The following is a 23349-nucleotide window of genomic DNA, read 5'->3' as shown; positions in this document are numbered from 1 at the left end:
TTGATTCAACCAGTCTGTTCCTGGTTTGATTTCATAACAATTTACCTCCGTCCTCAGCGGGCCAGTTGCAGTGGCGTAGCTAGGGTGAGGGAGGGGTTCAAATTTGAAATTCTCACAGGGCCCCCCCACGTGAGAGGGTCCCCAAAATGAATGTCCGAAATTTGTTTTTACATTAAATATTACGACATTATCTCATGTCATGACGTCGAATGTCAAAATGCAGGAGACTCTAAAGAGATCAAGCCCCCTCCCGGGACCCCAAATCCCTATCTACGCCACTGACCAGTTGCAAGGATAAACAGGGGACGAAAAATGAAGAGGGGCTGATCGAGTTTACTTTAAAGTGTTTTTTTTTTATTATTATTTAACAAACTACTCACGTGACCTGGGATACATACAATAAAGGCTTGTGTCTTCAGCTTGAAGAGGAGTGCAGACTTTCATCTGGCTACGCAGTCCTAGCTATGATCTATATATTTCGCCACAATCTACACAAACATAACCGCTGTCTGCAGGTGGTCAGTTCAAGCATTCTTTTCGCCGTCTACGCGTGTTGTAGCAAGTAGATTTTGTTATGGTCTCAAAAGCGTATCCCTCGGCCATTGTAAAAGATTTCCGTCTCTTTCAGAAGCCGCCTTTTTCCTCTATGCCAGTTAAAGCAAGCTGGCTTTAAAAGCGTTTTCAGAGAGTACCTCTGTTGCATCGTTCCATTTTCAGCTCGCCAAAACAGATAGGCTTGGATACATAAAAGTGCTATTAAAAAGTCCCCAAGTTGTTTAGTCCTTATCTGCTTATTGAGGGTCACGGCTCTCTAAGCCGTTGCACGGCTCATCCCTGCCGTAAACAACGATGTAGTCACACGATGTAGAGCCATTAACTGTGAGATTAATTTAGAAGTGGCTCATGTACATTTAACGAGGGCCCATAGGCGGACACATCTGAGGTCGCCTAAGTTTTATGTTCACACAAAACTCTCTGTAATCTTGTTTTGTTTTTAAATTCTAACTTCAAAGTTTGGTGAAGCTATTTATTGTACTAGTTGGTTAATTGTACTAGTTGTTTTAGAACTCTCAGCAATAAGTTGCGGATTTGGTAACGTCCTCTGCGTACAATGGACACCAAACATTTTTTGTAAGTACCCATATAAGACCTTGCGATGTTCAGAGCATTTGATTACATGGCCGATATTTTTTTTTTCATTGTTACACCAGAACCCTAGGGACGACTTGTCTGTGTTGAGGAATTAGTTTAGAATAACACAGAGCTGTAACACATTTGTTGTTCTATTTATGTATGTGTAACTGGTCATTATAATCCGTTCACAGCATGCTAGATATGTATAGGCTACTGTGTTCGTTCATCGAGTGCAGTAAAGATGGACAATGTTTCTGTTTACAGCACCAACTAAAGGCTGAGTAATGAGATTTATGATTTACTACAAAGTAGGTGCACACTTAACCTCGATCTAGATCTATAGATCAAAGTGCTCAAGAAACAGGGTTCCAAAGAGACATGCCAAGACATTAATTTCTTTTGTTACATCCTAACCCAAACTTCTGAAGGACGGCAGGGGATGGGGGTGGAAATGGTTTGAACTCAAGACCATCGTGACTGGCCCGAAGCGCATACCACACGTGTTATCAAAGGGTAAAGATTTATGATTAATTTATGCAAGAAAAAAAATGAAGCCAAGAAATGTTTAGAATTTTGTTAAGTTTAGGGAACTTTCCTGTTAAGTTTAGGGAACTTTCTGTTAAGTTTAAGGAACTTTCCAACAGAGAACTAAAGAAGAAGGAAGCACTAAGAGATAAAAACATAAGACTCTATCTTTTTAAATTTTTTGTTTAATAACAATCAACATGTTTAGTGCATTTAAATACAATCCATTAAAAACAAACAACTTACAATTAAACATTGAAACAAAAAAAAATATATAAAAAGAAATTCTTTTCATTGACATTTTGTACCCAGAATGCAATGTTTTCACTCAAACATCAATAAGACATTTTCTATTGACCAACTTCAACACACTAAAAAGCTGTATTTTATAAGAATAATGCATAAATCTTTTGTCTGACAGACTGCCTGTGGGGGGTACAGCCATTAGCTAGATAAACACAAGACTCTGCACAATCAGATCTTCACATACACACACACCATCGGGCTGTTTGGCTTTCTCTCCTCCTCACAGCTCAGCAAATAAAACATAAGTGTACACCTTTCTCTTCTGGAATCTCCATTGATTTCCTTTAATCAGTGGTGGCCTTCCTATACCAGAATCTAGCCCTGAAGTCATCGCTACAGGACACAAAGGCTGGACCGGTGGGCGAGTGGGCAAGATAGCGGACCACGCCATTGTGACCTGAAGAGTATTGAAAATTTAGTTAAAATTTGATAAGTTATTGGTTACACATATTATATTTAAAGGGTTAAATGTTCTATGGTACAATGCCCACAGTTTTGTTACTTATAACAATACCTCTATGTCCGCAGGTAGGCCCTATTCATTAAAGAGTTTAATAAAATAAAGACTTTCAGGAATGTTCAGGAATATTTTGCACACCGTCTTCAAAGTCAATAGGCCTATCATTGCAATTTTATTTACGCTGAATGAGTAGATTTATACATGCGCTGAATCCAAGATTTTTTTTTTCATGGGGAGGAGGAATTGGAGCAGGGTAAAAAATGTTTCCAGTTTGATGAAATCTTTCCTTCATTATTATAAAGAGTTTCAATATTCACTCTTACAAAACATTCATCATCTTCTTAAAGGAGGATTTGTCTTTATTTATTTATTTATTTTTTTTTTCATTTTACTTGCTTAAGACAGTAATTAAAAATGTAGCAGGGTCAGGTCCTCTCTACAAAATAGTGCTAAAGAAAACCCAGGGAACATGACTTTTAGGGAACTAGTGTATCAAAAAAGTCATGTAAAATGCGAAGCAATACAAAAGATACCTCCTTTATACAACTTATAGAGATAATTTTTTTGCTCTTAATAACTAATAAATGTTAGATTTAAAAAAAAATGATCTAGACTCTAGACTGTGCTAAATGTTCCTGAACATTAATTTACTAAACTCTTTTATGACTAGGACCTTCTTGTGGAAATACCTGAAAATGTACAGTCTGTTCAAGATAAGTATTTTCTAGCCAATTAAGTTTTGTACTTTGAACAATTATATCAGTCAAAAGAGAGTTTTTGAAGTGTGGCCAGCTAGAGATTTTTTCCTGACATACATTAACTGTCAAATTTCAAATGTACTCAGATGTGGCCCCTGAAGGGCCCACCCATGGGTAAAGAGGTATGTCTCAATATTTTCAGCACAAATAACAGAAGCTATGAAATACTAACTATCAACAACCACAACCTCAGCTGTCTTCATAAAAAAACGTGAGTGGGGTAAAAGTGTTGCCAACTTGATTGTATTGTTTGGCCAGCTGACATTATTATTATTATTAGATTGTTTATATGCATAAGTATCAATGAAGATATGTTTAAATGTGCGCCTGGCCTGGATGAGATTGAATGATCAACTTCTTGATGGCTGACTTACGGACGCATAGACCGAAAAAGGGGGGGGGGATGGCTGCCTGGTCGTGCGGTTTGCGCCCTGGACTGTCGTTCGGATTTATCGACGGTCGAGGGTTCAAACCCTGCCCGCTCCCATGCCCCGTCGTCCTGCGGGAGGTTTGGACTAGGAAGTAATTATCTTCAACTCTGAAGAAACATCCGAAACATGTAAAACAGTTTACAAACAAAATAAATCTCTCATTCATGGCTACTGGAAGAATTTGGTCAAATGTCTTAAGGGCTTTTGGGCCTAAATGTCGTTAGATTTTTTAGTCATGAAAAAACATTAAACAATGTCTATTTAATCAAGTTTAAAAATAAGTAGGATTATGTGCATACCAATTGCCTTCTTCATTAATAAAAAAAAATAAATAGCTTAAACAACAGAAAACACATAAGTTTATAATAAATATAATTTGTTTAGCTTTATTCTGGCAAATCACACAACTGTATGCTTAAAAATTATAAATGATCACTTCTCGGTCTTCAATTACTCAATTAACTCAACATAAATGTAGCCTCCCTTAATATACATGTAGTTTATTTTTAAAATGTATTTTTATGAGAAAACAGCTTACACATGTAATTTTATGAACAAAATGATTGACGTTCAGAAGATAAAAAGTAGATGTTGCATGCTGGGAAATATCATGAAATCTTTTCTACTTTTTGATATCTAAAAATGACAGACAGACCACACAAAACAAATAGCAGCCTTACAAGGGAGGGGGGCCACTAAAAATATGAGACAAAACAACAACAAACTTGAGCAACAGACTAAATAATGTCTACTCACCAAGGGAGAGCAATCTTTGTCTCTCAGCATTCCTTGAATCCCAGCAACACAGACTAGTTGTCTTCTCATCAGGGAACAGAACTTGGAGAAACAAGAACAGCTCAAGTCATAGACGATTAGGAATACATTCTTATAATTATTAATTACATCATAAATTATTTATAACAATAAATAATGCAAGTGCATTTCTGTTATGTAAGTGTTTTTATTAAGGGTACCTATGTGTTGTTATGTGAGTTCTTTATCCATTCATAAAAAAACAAAAGAAAACTCTTTAAGTTAATTTAAAAACATCAACTTTCATTGTTACCAGAACAAAACTTGCTAAATTTTTTTCTATAATCTCCGGAAACATTTCCTGTGACTGTATGACTCATGGGAAATAGAAGCCAGCATACTTGCTATATTTAAGTACTGACTTGTATAAACACTCCTAAAAACTTGATGTACGTGACTAAAGGATCTTTGATTGAACTGTTGTCTGTTGCCATGATTTCATGATTTCTGTAAACTAGTTTATGAAATCTTCAATGACTTACCATAGTCTTCAGTATGATTGAAGCAGGCCACTGTTCCATGTTCCATAGCTCCAGTAACACCTGCTCCAGTATAGACAATCAAACATCTGTTGGTGGATAGCTCCCAGACCTTAACCAGACTGTCTTTACCACTGGATAATACATACTGCAAAAGACAGAGGAATGGATAAAAAAAAGATGAAAATATCTTATGTGGTGCACCAACAGTCAAACAGACTAAGTAAAGTAAAGGAAAGATCACTCTTTTATTTCTGCAAGTGGGACTAGAGTTACCCAACAAAAAAAAAAAAAGAGGGGGGGGGGGGGAGAACAAGTAGTATTAATCATTGTGACCAAGAAGTCATGGAAAGATCACTCTTTTTTATTTCTACCCTACGTAGTTTTAGCGGCGAAAAAAAGAGGGGAGGGGGAGGTCAACAAGTAATCTACTCTCTATTCACCCGTCACTAAATAGCAGGGCCAGACTCAATCGTTGTGCAAAACTGATTTCATGGTGCCAAATTTGGGTAGGGATATGGATAATAAGTGAAATTTAAGAGTTTGTATTAGAAAATAAATTCGTCTTTGCATTTTATTCATTCTTTACTACGTACAGAACTACTTTATGAGCCTTGAAGGTAGCAAAGTCATACAGTATATCATAAAAATTTGATTTCCTACATAGATCAAGCCCAATAGCAAGAATTACCAAATGTTTTTATCTATCTACAAGAATTGTTGACCTCAAGTAATTCTTCATTAGCTTCTTTCACCAGATTTCAAAATTACGGGCTAATGCATTTTTTTTTATTGTGCGTAGGATTGCCGTTTTCCATATTGATTGAATGACACCCCAAAATTACAATTTTTGTCTATATATTTCAGGAGATTTGCCTAAGGCCAGCCCTGCAAAATAGCGGCGTATGCTACGCCGCCGATCGACTAGTAAAAGAATAGTTTGTTTTTAATAATAAGTTGGATTATTAAATCTTACTCAATTGTAATGATCGTAAAACAATTGGATATTTTCAATCAAACACAAAAATAGCTTAACATTTTCAATAGACAAGACTTAGAAAGCATTGTTAACTTTGACTTTGAAATTCATTGAAGAAAAAAAACATTAAGAATTGTACTTTTTTTTTTCCCAAGAAAATTAGTCAGAAAAGTACTTCTTTATAACAATACATTTGAAATATTTAAAAATGTTATGGACACAGAACCTAGAGAAAAGTTGAGATGTTTGGTCACACCCTGAGAAAAGATACCAACAACAGAGCTAGGCCTTAGAATGGAGCCCCCAGGGCACAAGACACAGAGGAAGACTAAAAAGAATGTGGTGAGGTAGTGTACTAGATTGTCACAGTCTTAGTTGACATTGCATGATCTAAAGTTCACGTCATGTTAATAGTTTAAAAGACACGTGGAATTCCTGATGTAGAAAACAGGAAGTAGAATGAAAAGTTGACTTTGAGTTCAGTCAAGTCAAGTCAGTAAGGTCTTGCTCCCGGTCCAGGAAGGTTGGACGTTTCTTCCTGGACTGGTGTATATATGTATATAGCATGATTGTTGATTAATAATATTTGAGAGTTGATTTCATAATGTGCTTATTGGATATTAAGGTATTATTCGTATTTCAATGGATATCTATAGTTGAAGCTCCAGTGTCACTAGTAGTAATTGTTCTTATTGTTACCCGCTGAGATGCGGACGTGATTGATACTTTTGATACCGCTGTTATGCGGATAGGATTATTATTTCTTGACTTGTAGCACTAACAAGGAGTGCAGTATATTATTATTATGTTGTAAATAAAATCTTCATGTTGTCTGCTGAACAGACTTGAGTCAGTCGTATAGTGTTTGTCTCGTCACGTGTCTAGAGCACTTCAGGAAGTAAGAACCCAGTATTACACCATTCAATCAGTCTCTAATATTCAACGTACATTTACATAGATGAAGCCGAGAGGACAGAGAGCTGGGAAGCCATTAACTCTTTCTCTCCTAATTCAGGATGCCAACGTTGATTTGACTTCCATTAAACTAAATAGATTTTTGGATTTATAAACTTTAATTTATGTTGAGTAAAAAGAGCATGCATTCTCCCATAATTCAATACCAAATATAACATTTTGTGATGACAAACAAAAAAGTTATTGAAGTTTAATCCTAACAGGATAGTGAAATACAAATAAGCAAAACAAATAATACTATCGGAACGAGAAAAATAATTACAGGGAGAGAAAGAGTTACAAAACTAGCAAAAGACAGTGGAGAGTGGCATGTTTTTGCTGAGGCACTATGTTCCTGAGGAGTACAAATTAAAGATGATGATGATGATGATGTAGACAAAATTTAGATTCCTAAATTACTGGTACTATCATCATAGTTTTTTAAAAATTAAGTAAAGGAGTAAACTGGCAGTATATATCTATATGCATGTCTACAATGTCTGTTACATATTCTTTCATAGGTGTACAAAACAGATTTATTTGTAATAAAATGTATCAAGCAATATTAATATACATAATGTAGACTCAAGACGCTATGAGAACATACAGACATAAAAAACAAAGAGTTAAAGTGACAAACTAATTTTGAAAAAATTTTGAAGTGAGGTCTTCATTTTCTTTTTAAAAGTATTCAAGCATGTGGTTTCAGGACTCAATGATATTTCTATATCCAGAGCTGGCCTTGTGAATTGCAGGGCCTAATTTAAAGGGTGCTTGTAAGCCCCTCTTCTAATTTTTGCTTACAATAAACACAAAGATGTGATTGAGTTAATTAAAATTACCTCAATTGTATGATACACTAAATATGTTAATCCTTTAAGTCCTACATCATTACAAACCTATTACAAGAACCATGACTGATAGTGATATGTTAAATGTAAACTGCGGTCCCTGCCAGGCACAGGGCCCAATTTGGAGCCATTGGTCTAATCAGCCTAAGGCCGGACCTGTCTATATCAAAGCAGTATTCATTCAATTCTCACCTTAGAATTTCTAGAGAAAACAACTGAACAAACTTCCTTTCCATCATGAGCTTTATGAAAAGTATTGACACATTTATGACTAACACCATCCCAGATTTTAATGTTGCCATCCACAGAACTTGACACAAACAGATTGGCATTAGGGCTCCACTTTAACTGAAATCATACAGGATTTATCAAATTAGCCAAATCTCAATATATTGAAAAGAATTATAACAAATCGCAAGTTGTCTTAAATCTGTGGCCAAGATTCAAGACTTATGTAATGAATAAGATTTTAATTATTTGCATTAAATATTGGCTGCTTCAAACAAATGAGGTGGTGGTATATTCATATAACTTTAATTATATACCATAAAAGTAAATTTTGTGTATTATAACATTAAATATTACACTTTCATCTGAAGAAAATAACCTAGTTATTATTTTCCTTCTATTTAAAATTATAATAAATGTAAACAGCATACGCCAGTAATTCTTCCACTGTGTTGATCTTGAGGATTACTTCCCACAAAACACTGGAATGTGTTCACATCATAAAGTCGAACTAGAAAAATAAATAGAAAGGTTATAACTAAACTTAAGTCTATAAGCTATGCGCCTACCCCCCCCCCCCCCCACTTGGTGCAATGTCCTCTCAAGGAAGAAAGTTGTATTTTAAATGTTGTCATGTTTGAATATTAGCCAAGTAAAATCTCTAAAATTGTTATCTGTGTTTCAAAAATTTTTATATTTTAAGTAAAAGAGGTAGCTTCCAAGTAGAAACTTGTAAAATGCTTTTGGGAGAGGCATCCGCAAAAACATAGACTAAAAACTGTTTAAGGAAGATTTTTCAAAACATTTCAGCTATTGTGGTTCTTCTCAACTTTCTTGTGTCAGAATGGTCAAAGTTCTAATGAACTGTTGACGATTTTTCTATGACAATAAATATAAAACTCCACGGCAAAATGTCTTAGTAAACATCAATATGTTTTATGACAATCAATTCTTATTGTTGGCCTAATAGATAGTTTGATTTTTCCAGTGCTTTTTTCTGTAAAAAAAAAAGAAAAATAGGTGCCGGTACTCAGTAATGGATTGCCTAACTTTTAACTACTAATAAATTAATAATAAATGTTAAAATACAAAAAAGTCATAATTTTTTCCCCACATTGAAAAAGGTGCCGGTATGCTGTATGGGTGCGTACTGTCACTAAAAAAGCACTGGATTTTTCTAGGATGAAAAAAGCATTCTGATTGCATGATAACGCTAGGCCCTTCTCAACCATTACACTGTGCTCTTATTGTTGATGCAAAGAGAACACATTTTTGAAGTTTAGAATGCAGGAAAATACTTCAGAAAGAGCTTTTACCAGTATATGAAACACTTTATCTAGGAAACACTAGGTCCAAAACAAGGACAAAACAGGCAAGATTTAATGAACATTTCATCAGTAAATTTGGATGTTTAACATAATGTAAATATTTATGCAAAATAAAACCAGAATTGTGTTTATAATTGTATGTCTTTAAGTTTCTTTTTTTATTGCATTACATTCTTACATCCTCCTAGACTCCCCTGTTGGAGCATACAGCATTCTCCCAGGCTGATTAAGGGGGACGCTAACAAATTTTTTTGGGGGGTGGGGGGGGGGGGTGTAGTGAGAAATCCAAAATTGAGGTTTCTGGTTTCTTTAAATAAAAAAAAAAGCTGCCATGACCTAAAAAATGTGATGTATAAATCTTCACCTAATTACTCAACATTAGATTTTTCTTGAGCAATCAACAGATACTCAATATAATTATGACCGAAAAAAACAACAAAAAAAACTCACTGGTTGGATGTCTTGTTCCTGCTAGTAAATATTCTCCACTTGGGTGAAATGAGATCTGTGTCAGCTCTGATACTTCCTACCATCATTGGACAAAACAGATCATTTTTATAACAAGCTGTCACATGATTGTCTAAAAGACTTATAAGACTTAAAGTCAAGCCATTAAGTCAAGTTATTCAAGGCCTTAAGTTAAGTCATTTAAGAACAATATGTTGGATACTGTTAGATTTTAATTTCAATTCTACAAAAGTATCTCTTATAGTAATGCAAGCAACGGGCCATGCAAGCATGATGGTACTAAACATACTTATGCCTTCACAACATAGATAATACTTTTACCCCTATTTTTACAGTAATAAAAAATAACATATATCTATGCATTTTCTTTCATTACAAAAATTCTATAAATACTCAGCTTTTACTTAAATTGCTTACCATATTGAAATGTTTTACTTCATATACAAGATTCAGCGTTTTAATGTTTTACAGCTATTATGAATTTTGAATGTTTCACTGCTATTAATACTATTATAAAGTTTGAATGTTTCACTACATTTATAAAGACTGAATGAATGACCACTATTAATAAAGTTTAAATAATTTACTTCTATTATAAAGTCTGAGTGTTTCACTGCTATTAAAAATTTAAATGTTTCACTGCTACAATATAGTTAGAATATTTCACTGCTATTATAAGTTTCACTGTTTTACTGCTTTTATAAAGTTTAAATATTTCAGCACTATTATAAAGTTTAAAAGTTTCACTACTATTATAAAGTTTGAATGTTATATAGTTTGAATTTTTCACAGCTATAATAAAGTTTGAATGTTATATAGTTTGAATTTTTCACAGCTATAATAAAGTTTGAATGTATTGCAGCAACGAATCAGTTTAATTATTTTACTGCTATTATAACGTTTGAATGTTTCACCACTATCCTAACGTTTCAATGTTTTACTCCCATTATAAAGTTTTAATGTATTACAGCTATTAACCAAATTAAATGTTTCACCTCTATTATAAAGTTTGAATGTTTCACTGCTATTATAAAGTTTTAATGTTTCACCTCTATAATAATGTTGTAATGTTTCTCTGCAATAAAGAAGTTTAATATTTCACCAGTATCATAAGGTTTAAATGTTTTACTGCTATTATAAAGTTTGAATGATTTGCCACTATCACCTTCATACATGGTGTGTTCATATGTACATACGACTTTAAAACTTTTTTTTTTAAATGCATGATGGTAAAAATATCAATTTAATACACAGACACAGTCTAGACAAAAACTTGCCAAATGATTATAAATTGCAAATTAACAAGTGGTTAATTGATCTTACCTGAATACTCTTGAAAGCTTTCTTGACCGAAGGTTTAGAATACTCAAAGAATCTAATACTGAAGTCATCACTCCCAGAGGCCAGGATGGACTCGTATGGGTGAAAGTCCAAACATGTGACTTCCTACAGATAAATGTAGACATTTGTAATTTCCATTTGCCATTTAATTTTATAATACAAAACTGAAGCATGATAATCTATACATTTCAAATGCTTTTTTTTTTATTCTGCTAAATAAATCACAATGTTTCTTATATGAAACAATATATTTCTTTCAAAACATTCATTAGACAATGTGTTTCTTATTTATTGAACATAAATTACTTCCACTTTTCAGAACTCACACTTCACTGATGTAATAGGAAACAAACCATTTACAAATTCATTCCTAAAAATACATTTCGTTTCATTTCTTAATTACCAATGACAAAAAATGAGTAAGTTATAGAAAGCAATTAATGTTGTGGTGAAGAGTTATTACCCCATTATGGTCATATAATGTTCTGATCACTGGATGGTTTTCCATCTGTTGCTGAGGGGTCTCTAGAGCCATGACATCAGCAGGTGTGGCACTTTTAGACAACATCCTCTCCACATCCAATATCTAGCAAGTCATAGGCCATAAACAAAAGAAAAATAAGTTTCTTGTGACAATTCTATATCATGTTTAAGTTAACAGAAAATAAATTGTTGTTGCATTTCTTATCATTGATGGCTTTTGAGATTTTATGTTAAATTATCTATAAAAATTAACAACAATACTGTTTCCCAAAACTAAGACAATCAGTGTATTGCTTCAATTGATGAGCCCCAGACTTTTAGTTAACAACTTATGTTTCCTGCAAGCAACAGAAAATAGACCCACACCTTATTAACTAATATAGAGGTGTGGTGGCTGAGTGGTAAAACACGTGGCTTCCAAACTGGGTTCCATGGTTCAAAACCTGGTGAAGACTGGGATTTTTATTTTACGAATCTTTGGGCACCCCTGAGTCCACCCACCTGACATTAGTTGGGGAAAAGTAAAAGCGGTTGGTGCTGGCCACATGACACGGATGACCTTTACATCATCTGCCTTATAAAACACAAGGCCTGACAGAAGAACTTTACTTATTAGCTAATATGCTTGTTTCTTATAGTAATCATACCCATTAAAAACTAAAATGAAAATTTTATAACTTAATGACATTATTCAAATATAGTTGTTAAATTATCTATAAAAATTAACAACAATACTGTTTCCCAAAACTAAGACAATCAGTGTATTGCTTCAATTGACGAGCCCCAGACTTTTAGTTAACAACTTATGTTTCCTGCAAGCAACAGAAAATAGACCCACACCTTATTAACTAATATAGAGGTGTGGTGGCTGAGTGGTAAAACACGTGGCTTCCAAACTGGGTTCCATGGTTCAAAACCTGGTGAAGACTGGGATTTTTATTTTACGAATCTTTGGGCACCCCTGAGTCCACCCACCTGACATTAGTTGGGGAAAAGTAAAAGCGGTTGGTGCTGGCCACATGACACGGATGACCTTTACATCATCTGCCTTATAAAACACAAGGCCTGACAGAAGAACTTTACTTATTAGCTAATATGCTTGTTTCTTATAGTAATCATACCCATTAAAAACTAAAATGAAAATTTTATAACTTAATGACATTATTCAAATATAGTTGTACTAATCAGACAATTTTCGTCTCCATTATAATAAACTAACACTTAGAGACCCTTACAAAGTTTTGACAAAAATGAAACCACAGGATAAAAGAGATAAGCCTGAATAACTTGGATGCTTCCATTCTAAATAGTTAATGAACAATTATAACTTTAACAAGCATCTAATAAATACTGTTTTAGGGTTAGGGTTATCTTTTTACCTCATGAACTAGACAATGACATGTATTTAGGACTTCTGTTAAATGAATGTGATATACTTTAAGCCAGTTTCTCCAAGTTAAGATTTTAAATACAAGTCAAGCATTTATTTGTGTGAACTGAAAACAGAGCATTACTCCAGTAACAGAAATAATTAATAATAATTATGAGTATTGATCTGTAAAAAAAAAAGGTTGCCATGGCTACACTAGTCCCAGACACACCCACAATGTTTACTACTGAAGAAACTTTATAATTATTCTATAAAATTATCACAAATAAAAAGTGATAATGAAGATTTTGATCGAGATAAGTTCCAGGTAGATCTAGATTTAGCATAGCATGAGGTAGTTTTGTATATTAGTAGTATTTAGATCTATATCTGTTAATCAGGATAGGTAAAGAGTTTAGATCAAGATCTTCGCTTTTATCTCTTGCAAGCCTATGTCTTGCACTGGTCTGGTATTAGAATCAAAGATGTCTTAGGCAAATAAAAATAAGAGATCTAAATCCCATTGATTCACATGTACATTATATTTGAGAACATTTGAATGATAGATTTAGTACTGGTATCTATTGTAATTGGTAGTAATTGAAAAGTGCAATAATTTTCCCTTTTTTCCTGACTAGAAATCCATGTAAAAATAATAATTTAATCAGTGATTATTTAGCCATGTTTGGAACATTTTTCTTTTTTTAAAAAAAGTAAGCTTTGTTGTTTTTAAATACACAGAAGTCAATGAGTTGAGATCGTTTTAAAGGACTGCTATAAATCAAGCATACACCAGGTTACTAAAAATTAATATGTTCTATGTTTAACCTAGTACATAAAATTTAAAGAAATTTATCCTAAGACAAAAAGTCTAACATCAAATTATTCTCAGTGTTTGTTATTTTTTTTATTAGCCACAAAAATATATATAGGCTAAGAGAACTTAAATGAAACCCAACAATAGGTTTCAGAAAGCTCTAATTTGTTGAAATATGACAGTTAAATAGAGGGATTTAAAAAAATCTTCTTATCTTATATAATACAGACGTTACTTCAAAAAAGAAGATGATTACGTCCTACGCGTCATGCATTTAGTCATGCATATTAACCAATGACTTAAATTCTGCCAAGTCACTGGTTTTCCTGGCTAGCTCAGGCAACCCATTCCATGCTCTAATAGCACTAGGGAAGAAGGAGTATTTGTACAAATTTGTCCTAGCATATGGGACGAGGAATGTGCCTTTATCTTTGTGTCTTTCAGAGTATTTTATTAAATTTTGTTTTTGTATTTGAAGATTATGGTTCAGTGTTTTATGTATTATTGCTACTTTACTTTTGAGCCTTCTCCTGAAGGCTTTCTAAATTTAGTGATTTTACTAAAGGTGTTACTCTAGTCAAATGTGAATATTCGTTTGTTATGAATCGCACTGCTCTATTTTGTGTCTGTTCTAGTTTCTTAATGTTTTCTTGAGTTGAGGGGTCCCAAACAGAGGATGCATATTCTATTATTGGCCTAACCAAGGTTAAATAACATTTTAGTTTTATGTTCTTATTTGATTTATAGAAATTTCTTTTAATAAATCCTAATGCTTTGTTTGATTTTTTTGTAGTTTCATCAATATGTGGATTCCATGACAGTTTTTCATTTATTATAACACCTAGGTATTTTGCGTTTTTAGTCTGTGTTACTGGTTTGCCATGAATTAGATAAGTGGAATTAATTTGTTTTAGTTTTTTTGTTACTCTTAACAACTGACATTTTTCTGGGTGGAAAGACATGCTCCAATTTGATTCCCATTTCTGTAATTCATCTAATTCTCTTTGTAAAATATCTGTGTCTTGTGTTGTTTTTATTGTTCTATATATTATGCAATCGTCTGCAAATAATCTGACTTTTGTTCCTGAAGTAATGCAATTTGGTAAATCATTTATGTAAATTAAAAATAGTAGTGGACCCAAGACTGTTCCTTGAGGTACACCTGAGTTTACTGTTATCGGTGTTGATTTAGAGCCATTTATTATTACAGTTTGTTCTCTCCCTATCAGAAAGTCTTTAATCCACTGATGCAGTGGACCATTAATGCCGAAATATTTTAATTTTTTAAGCAAACTATGGTGGTGAACTTTGTCAAAAGCCTTAGAAAAATCTAGTAAGATAGCATCTATTTGTTCACTATTATCTAAACCTTTTGAAAAATCATCAATTAGTCCTATTAGTTGTGTTTCACATGATCTATATTTCCTAAAGCCATGTTGGTATGGTGTGAGGACATTATGTTTGTCTAAGTGGTTTATGATGTTGCTACATATTATGTGTTCTAGGATTTTACATGTGATGCTGGTAAGTGATACTGGTCTGTAGTTTCCTGGGTCAGATTTTTCTCCTTTTTTAAATAGGGGGGTGACATTAGCTTCTTTCCAGTCCTTTGGTACTCTGCCCTGGTTAAGTGAAGCCTGAAAGAGTATTTTGAACACTGGGGCTAGCTCATTACTTAGTTCTTTGAGTAATCTAGCTGGAATACCATCAGGTCCAGAAGCTTTATTTGGTTTGGTGTTGGCTAATAGTTTTTGAATTCCATTTTCTTGTACAACTATATCTTCTATGTTCATCTTGGGAATTTTTTTTTTTTAGAAACTTTAAATTACATATTTTATATTTTAAACTGTTGATTAATTTCTATGCAATATATCATGACAATATACTGTGTATTATTTGTTGCATACATTACCTTAATGGAAGCATCCTGAGAGCCTGTGGCAATAAGCTGACCTGTGGAACAAATAAATTATGTAAAGTAGGTTGTCTTTTTTTTTCTTTATTGTTCTTTAAGGTGTTACTTATAGAATGGGTCTGTAAAGCTTATAAAAAAAAAATTCTTGAGTTGACAGAAGAGCCAGTCAAATTTTAATTCTAACAAGTAATTTAGGATAAATATCTTCTTAAGCATTGAGGTGTGAAGCTTCTTTATTGTATAGATTTTATCAATGGCAATGTTGTGAATTTAAGGGAAGGAACTCAAACAAATGTTGGCAGAAGTGATGTTTATTTACAATAGATAATGTGTAGATGATTGACAAAAAAAAACAACAGAGAGCTTATCAAGTCTTTGGGTTTACTTCCAATAGATCATGCACTAAGAAGTTCCCCAGTCCTTAGTTCTTTAGTTCACCTGTCCTTTCTGCCAATACATTTTTCAAGCATCCTGGATGTACAGCATCAACAATAAAACCCCTATTGTTGTTCCCTGTCGAAAGCAACTGCCTCCTAAGTTACCAGCCAGGTGAAAGACGCCTCTTTGCTCTTGTTTCAAAATGCTAAATTCTGTAATTCATTTCTGTCACTTTTAGTGGTAGAAAGCTTCTTTGCATCTTAATAGTGTGCAATATCATGTGGGATGGCAGTACAAAGGGCAGAGACATAACAATAATAATAATAATATAAACCAGTTCTTCTAAAGGCATATTAGGGTTGTAGAAACCAGCTTAACTTGTGTAAAACAGACCTACCTGTGCGATGAAAAGCAGCACATCTACATGGACCTTTGTGAGCAGTAACATAACAAGTTTCATAGAGAGCTATTTCTGGAGAGATTGTCTGAACTGGAAAACAAAATCATTACAGAATTTTGTAAGAATTCAATTATATTAGAGAGAAAAATATGAATTATACATAAATTGTGGTTTAAAATATTAAGCTGTGCATAAACATTTGTGTTATAGAGTTGCTTCTTAAAATACAGACAAATATGTAGACCACAAGGGAAAAAATATAGTAACCTTTTTAAACTTTTGTAAATATGCACTATTATGTTTGATAGCTAATCTTACTTGACTGTAAACATTCTGTTATGTTTCTAATGATTTAACAGCAGTTGTTTTATTTTCACTTGAATAACATTAGAACAATAGCTGTGTAGGAAAGAGATGTTATTTCATTTGCTCAAAAAGAGGTCAACTTTTGTTATTCCCATGTGATCTTCATGTATTTTTCATGCTAGTTTCCCACAGAATATTACCTTCTGTTTCAAACTCTAAATCAATACCAGATCCAGGCTGAACGATTTCTCCAACTAGTTCTGTTTTTTCTTTATTTTCTAAATGTAACAAGAATATACAATATTAAAACATGAACATAATATCAGATTGTTAAGATTTGGAAAAGAATTAGTGGTAATGCAATGTAATAAATAAATGAGCTTTAAGAAACTACCTTCTTCATCATGCTTCAAGCCCAACTTGACAATTTTTAACAGTCTGTCTGAGGGGGGACATGCTGGGTGTGGCTGAATAATAGCTGCCAGGCCAACAGCAACATCTTTGTAGCCATCATAGAACAGTTGGCTAAACACAAGTAATCAAAAGTATGATAAGAGTACAACATAAAATAACTAGAACTAGTATTTGTAACTGTGTTAGAACTTCATTGTTAAGTGGCAGAAGGTTTTACTTAACTCATATTAAACAGGCTAGATTTTCTTTTTTTTTACATTACTTCTATATAGTTGGGGATTCAAAAGAAAATCTATTAGAAACACAAATAATTAAATTAGAAATAGAAATAACCAATAACAAAAAAAAAAATTCTAAAAAAAGGACAGGATGGCGGGTGAGAGGATAGTTGGGGTCAACATTCCTAAGCCAGGACAGGAGTGTAATTTACTAGTTGTTCTGCTACACATCGACACAAACAGGTGTGTGCACACATCGGTTTGTGACAGCTATACCACAGGTTTTCAAAAAAATATTACTGTAAAAATACTCCTTTTTTTAAGGGTTTTCAGGCAACAGCTCAATTTATGTAGACCTATGTGTACAGTATTGGAGGAAATATTTTGAATGTCATTGAAGGACCGAAATAAGTAGTAGACTCTAGATACTTTCCCCATCATTTTTATGAAAAATGGAGATCTAAGTTGGGAAAATGATAATTAATAAATAAGTCTTTCATCTAAATTTTTTACAAGGAGGAAGAGGATTAAAAAGGTGATTTTGGTGTTACGTCCTCCAAAACTGGTCTCTCTACCAAGAGGCCCGTATAAGACATTGGCCCCAAATCACCCCAACAGAAAGAAAACTATATGGAGAGCTCCCTGATTTGGAAACCACTGCGCAGTTCATCCCATGTATTGGTCTAGTCATATGAACACTCCAACATAACAATGAGAACGATGAAGAAGAAGAAGATCTAAATTTGTTACAAGGAGGAAGAGGATTAAAAAGGTGATTTTGGTGTTACGTAATATCCGAACCAGGGCCAGTCTTAGGCAAACTAGGCAGCTGCCCAGGGTCGCGCACAACACTGAAAAAAAACATCTATAGGCCTAAATAACTACGAAACTTGGAACATATCTCAAACATAGTAGAGCACTCTAACTCAATGTTTACTAGTCTTACTCTCTACAATAGAACTTATATAAGGACTTATAACTGAAAACATCATATATATATATATATATATATATATATATATATATATATTATATAAATTTCTAATTTAAATATATATGATATTTTCAGTTATTAGTCAGTTTTGATATAGACTGACAGGTTTTGTATAATTTTATCTTTTTCACTGTTTTTTTACATTTAATTTGGGGCAACCAAATTCACTCTCCAAGTCCAATCTCCATCTAAGGCTTGCCCTGTCTGAAGTGTCTAAACATTCCTTAAACTGCCTTAAAGCCTAACCTAAAGTAAGACTAATTTAAAAGAAAACTTAGAAGTCTAAGTCTAAGAAAGATTAATTAAAGTCTAAAAATATCTATAAAGATATACATTTATTGAATTGACAGAGACTGGTGAGAGCTCTGAGACTGAGTTGACAGATGATAATAGATTAATAGATCTAGATCTATTATGATTTATGTAATGAATGATTTGATTTGTTTAAGTTTAAGTCATTTAAAGGGAAGCTCTGATGGTTTTGACAATTTTTGATATAATATGTGTTTTGATTTACAGATAAAATGAATATTATATATTATTCTTTTTTTTTTATTTGCAATAATAGCTTAGTAATTGATATTTTTCTGACATATTTTTTCTGCACATCCAAAATGATCAGATTTCTATCAGGTTTCTATGTGACTTCACACTAACCTATTAATTTAATGTATTGACTTATTGTATAACAATACTGAAAGAGAAACTAGATTTGACCAATTGAATCGCTTCATTCTTACAATAGCTGTTAGGCTTAGTGACGGCCTAGTCCAGAGCTATGATACAGTTATATATATATATATATATACATGTATAGATAGATCTAAAAGAATTAGGATAATCAACTCAAGAAAAAGAGTAACATTTTCATCTAAGCCTCTCTCTGTCCCAAGAAGTAAATAGATCGTGTGTCTGACTGATTCAAACAAACTGGTCAGTGTAAGGCTAGTCGAGACTACTTGTAGTCGGTCATGACAAGACAACCAAGCGAAAGTGTTTGTTGTGTGTTGTGTGGTCTGGCGAGAAAATACACACACTGCCGTGGTTAGTCAAGCATGTAAATCTACTTTTAATACGCATTTTTTCTTTGCTTACAAGATCCTATATCTAACTGCATAGACCAAGATATATTTCTTTTATGAGAATGTAAACTTTGCTGTATCAGTGTATGGTCTCCTGTTATACAATAAGTGAATAAGTCAATAGATTAAAACACATTTGTGACTCATTTGTGATGTGACACACATAGAAACCCAGTGAAAGTCTAACTTTTTTAATAATATATTTAATTATTTTTACTAAGTGACTAACTTAAGTGGTGTTATACTGTTTAACCAATAACGGTTTACTTTAGTCTTTAGTGAAGTTTACTACGGTTTAGTCTTTAGAAGTAGAAGTTTAGACTTTCGTTGTCTTTAGTGACTTTAGCTAGTTAAAGACCAACTGAAGAGGTTTTTATCGAAATTGAGATAACTATTGATTATGATAGTAGATGGTATCAAATATAGTTCCTAAAAATTTGAGTTAAAAGAAATACATATTTATACTAGAAAAAGTCATTTGAAAGTGTAAAAAAATTAACGAGATTTGAAATGGCTCTGTCATGGCCGAAAGTGGAAGTGACGTTATAGTATGGAAATCACGGGAAAATGTCGAGCTCAAGACACTAGATCTAGCTAGACCGCCTAGAGGAGTCTAGATCTTGTTTTTTTTTGTTATTAAGACCAACTTAACGTAGACAATTTAGTCTTATTACTAGATTGTAACTAGATATGGATTTAGATATCTAATAATAGATTTTTAGCTACATATATTTTTTTTTACTAGTCTTAGTTTAGATGTAGAATATTGTAGAATGTAGTATTGTAGATCTAAATCTAGTCACTAGTCGTAGATCTAAATCATTAAATCTAATTTAGTATAGATCTAATGATCTAAATAAATTACTATAAAAAATAAATACAAAAAACAATAATATAGGAATATAAAAATATAGTCTTATAAAGTTATATAGTGACTAGCCTAGGCTATAGGGCTAGGTCACTTCACTAGTGGTCTGTAATATTAATATATAGATTATATTCTATGTCCTGGGCCTGGGGAAGGTTCTGTCTAAATCTTTAGTTGGTCTATAAAAGTCTATTAAAAAAGTCTTGTTTTGTAGTAGGGCCTACTACAAGATTTAGAAGACTATTAGGCTATCACTTATAGTCACTATAGTGTCTATAGTAACAATAGTTTTTAGAAGGCATATAATTTTTACATATCATTTAAGGAAGGTATAGATCTAGATTTATAAATTAATAAAATCTAGACTTAGTAAACTCTTTCATCATTAGACTCCAAGAATTATAAGAATTAAGATAGATCTACTATAGACTTTATAGTATATAAACTAGTTATATTCTAGTAAAGTAGCACTAGATTCCTCTAGGCTGATATTAATGTTCATATTATTTATTATTATTATAGCTTTTATATAGCGCTACTTTCATGCTTATAGCATGCTCAGAGCACTTTGGCTTTGGTCCAATCATTTGTGGACCGTTGGGGGGGAGGGGGCATCTAGGAGTTGGTTTTCCGTGCTGCCTTTAGGCGCTCAGTAAACGCAACTCCGCCTGAGTCCAGTGTCGAGCCTCGAGCCCGCTTCTAGGTAGCCAAGACAAGCCAAGTTCAAGCGCACTTAGCCTCTCGACCACGCTTCCCACCAATATTCATTTAATATTACTTAATTTTTCATTTATGTATCTATTATGTATCTATTACTAAATATATATATAAATATATTTTATTTTATTTTATTGTAGAAACCCGACATTGGCTAAAAGATGATCTGACGCGTCCAACAGTGGATGGCTGCCTGATTGTGTGTTATGTCAGCTGGACTGTTATTTTATAAGACTGTTGAGCATCTTTTACTTACAAATCTAAAAGCTGATGCTATGACACTCAATGGCTTAGAAGAAATCTTGTCAGTTTTATATGGTTATGACAATAATCTTTAATAAATAAGTCTTATACAAGGACAGTAAAGATTATTATTATTATTATCATATTTTCAGTTGGTTTGTTTTAAGCTAACGTAGTCTTAAATTTTTAGAATTAACAAATTTGTTACATTTTCTTTATAAAAAACTCAAAAGTGAAAAAATATTCTTTTGGATAAATTTCAACTTTGTGGGACATGCCCTTTATATTTAATGCAAACATAAAGTTATAAGGCATTATCTTCGATTCCGAAGATTAAGGATGAATGCAGCATTTCTCTTGATCACACGAACCCAGTTGCAACTTGTATATTTTGTCATATCTAATTCATTATACAGACAAACCAGTGGTTTCTTTGGGATATAGGAAAGCAGATTGTCTTTGAAAGAAACAGCTGAAAAGCTCTGGCGAGCTTGCTAAAGACAGACGCAGACGACGAAAAAAAATATCTAATAGTTTGTTTATATTTATAAATTAGTTAATGAAATGTAAATATTTCCAGTAAGACACTGTTTACAAAGATATTTTAAAGAAAATTTAGCACCCAAAAGTTATTTAGCCAGATTAATAATTTAATATTAGAACTTGAAATATTTTAATAGCTTGAACCTAACTGATCAAATATATTACCTCAGCTGTTTCTGCTCTTATTATTTTATTTAAATTAAAGTATTCTGATAATATTCTTAATAGTTATAATGTTTTTTGTTTGGACAATAAAGATTATTATTATTACTTTGAAAATAAGTTAATATGAGAAAAAGTAAAAGTGAACTATTAGTTCTATTAGCAATTCTGCTTTATAACAGCATTAGGAAAAACAAATTGAGCTATCAGCTTTTCATTGAGCTAACTGCTTCCAATATGGGGATTACTCTTAAATTTTTAAATCATATAAGTTAAGGAAGCTGAATTTGTACTTAGTGTGTAAGTAACTATCTAGCTTTGACTTGTTTCTCCCCACCCCATCGCTACACACAATTAGACATTATCATTCCAAGGGCATTTGAATAAGTGAATTCCATTAGTCAAGGAGCTGTTTCTGCAACCATAGTTTCTAGCATATAGATCTATTTTACTATCATCGTTATCAGAACGAAAAATACCGGTAATTGAAAGAATTGGTGATAAAAAAAAAATTGCAGGTGTACTGCACGATATGGTGGACAGAAACACTGTGTTGTGGTCAAATACTGGGTACGCATGAATGGATCTAAGTTAAACCGGCTTGCTAATTGTGATTAGCTTACACTCATAGTCATAAAAAACAACATGTGGACTGTAACAAGAGGTATACCAGACTGATCCACGTTGTACGGTGGACTAAAACTCGATACTAGTACGCTTGATTGGATCTAGGCTAATCCGGGCGAACATTAATTCGCTTACCTCTAAATTTAGTAGCGTGACCTAGTTTCCATACTATGACGTCACGGACCAGTGTAGTGAGGGAGAAAGACATCTCGAATGGCTACGAGACTAAGACTTTTAAGTGTCCCTAAAACCCACATTAAAATGCTAATATCTCATTAATGGCTGAAAAGTTATAGAAAATATTTTGCATACACGTTTTTTTAAGCAGTATATTACAGAAAACAAGTATTAAAACGGTTTCTGTGATTGACCCCAAAACCTCTTCAGTTGGTCTTTAAATTAAAATTATAAATAGTAGTACTAGTTAAGCTAGATTCTAGCTTTAATTGTTATTGTTACTTTAACTTTTTTACCTTATAATCAATCTATACATTGTTTCTCGTTTTTTTATATCAAACTCTTCCATTGTTAACGATGTAAGGATCGTTATAGAAATAGATGGAGTAGTCTAGTCTAATAACGAGATCTATATTAGTCTAGATTCTAGATTTACTTGAGAACTTCCAAAATAAACACGCAAAAAAGCACCGGCAACTCAGTAAACTAGAGTTATATTTTCTTGGACTATTTAGATTTATGTCGTACTGTACAATACAGTTAAACTGACTAAACTATATCTATAAATAGATAGCAACTCG

The 23349-nt window shown here is 32.9% G+C and overlaps 1 protein-coding gene and 1 long non-coding RNA gene across 2 annotated transcripts; one reads left to right on the top strand and one right to left on the bottom strand.

Annotated features, from left to right (window-relative positions):
• Positions 1-1826: 1826 nt before the first annotated feature.
• Positions 1827-23246, bottom strand: LOC106050305 (cleavage stimulation factor subunit 1-like). Its single transcript, XM_013205261.2, has 13 exons — positions 23065-23246; positions 17118-17248; positions 16924-17001; positions 16415-16507; positions 15637-15677; positions 11519-11641; positions 11038-11160; positions 9697-9772; positions 8350-8429; positions 7883-8038; positions 4910-5054; positions 4371-4451; positions 1827-2362 (listed from the first exon to the last, which is right to left on the bottom strand). Exons 1-13 carry the CDS (start codon positions 23115-23117, stop codon positions 2250-2252), a joined length of 1293 nt encoding a protein of 430 aa, XP_013060715.1. The 5' UTR covers positions 23118-23246; the 3' UTR covers positions 1827-2249.
• Positions 19990-21399, top strand: LOC129922502 (uncharacterized). The gene is made up of 2 exons (XR_008774506.1): positions 19990-20111; positions 21157-21399. It is a non-coding gene; the product is annotated as an uncharacterized LOC129922502 (long non-coding RNA).
• Positions 23247-23349: the final 103 nt, after the last annotated feature.

This window comes from Biomphalaria glabrata, chromosome 13, assembly GCF_947242115.1.
Source record: "Biomphalaria glabrata chromosome 13, xgBioGlab47.1, whole genome shotgun sequence".
In the NCBI taxonomy this organism is placed as follows: Eukaryota; Metazoa; Mollusca; class Gastropoda; family Planorbidae; genus Biomphalaria; species Biomphalaria glabrata.
Note: the sequence above shows the minus strand (reverse complement) of the source record. Positions and strands in the feature narration are given on the sequence as shown.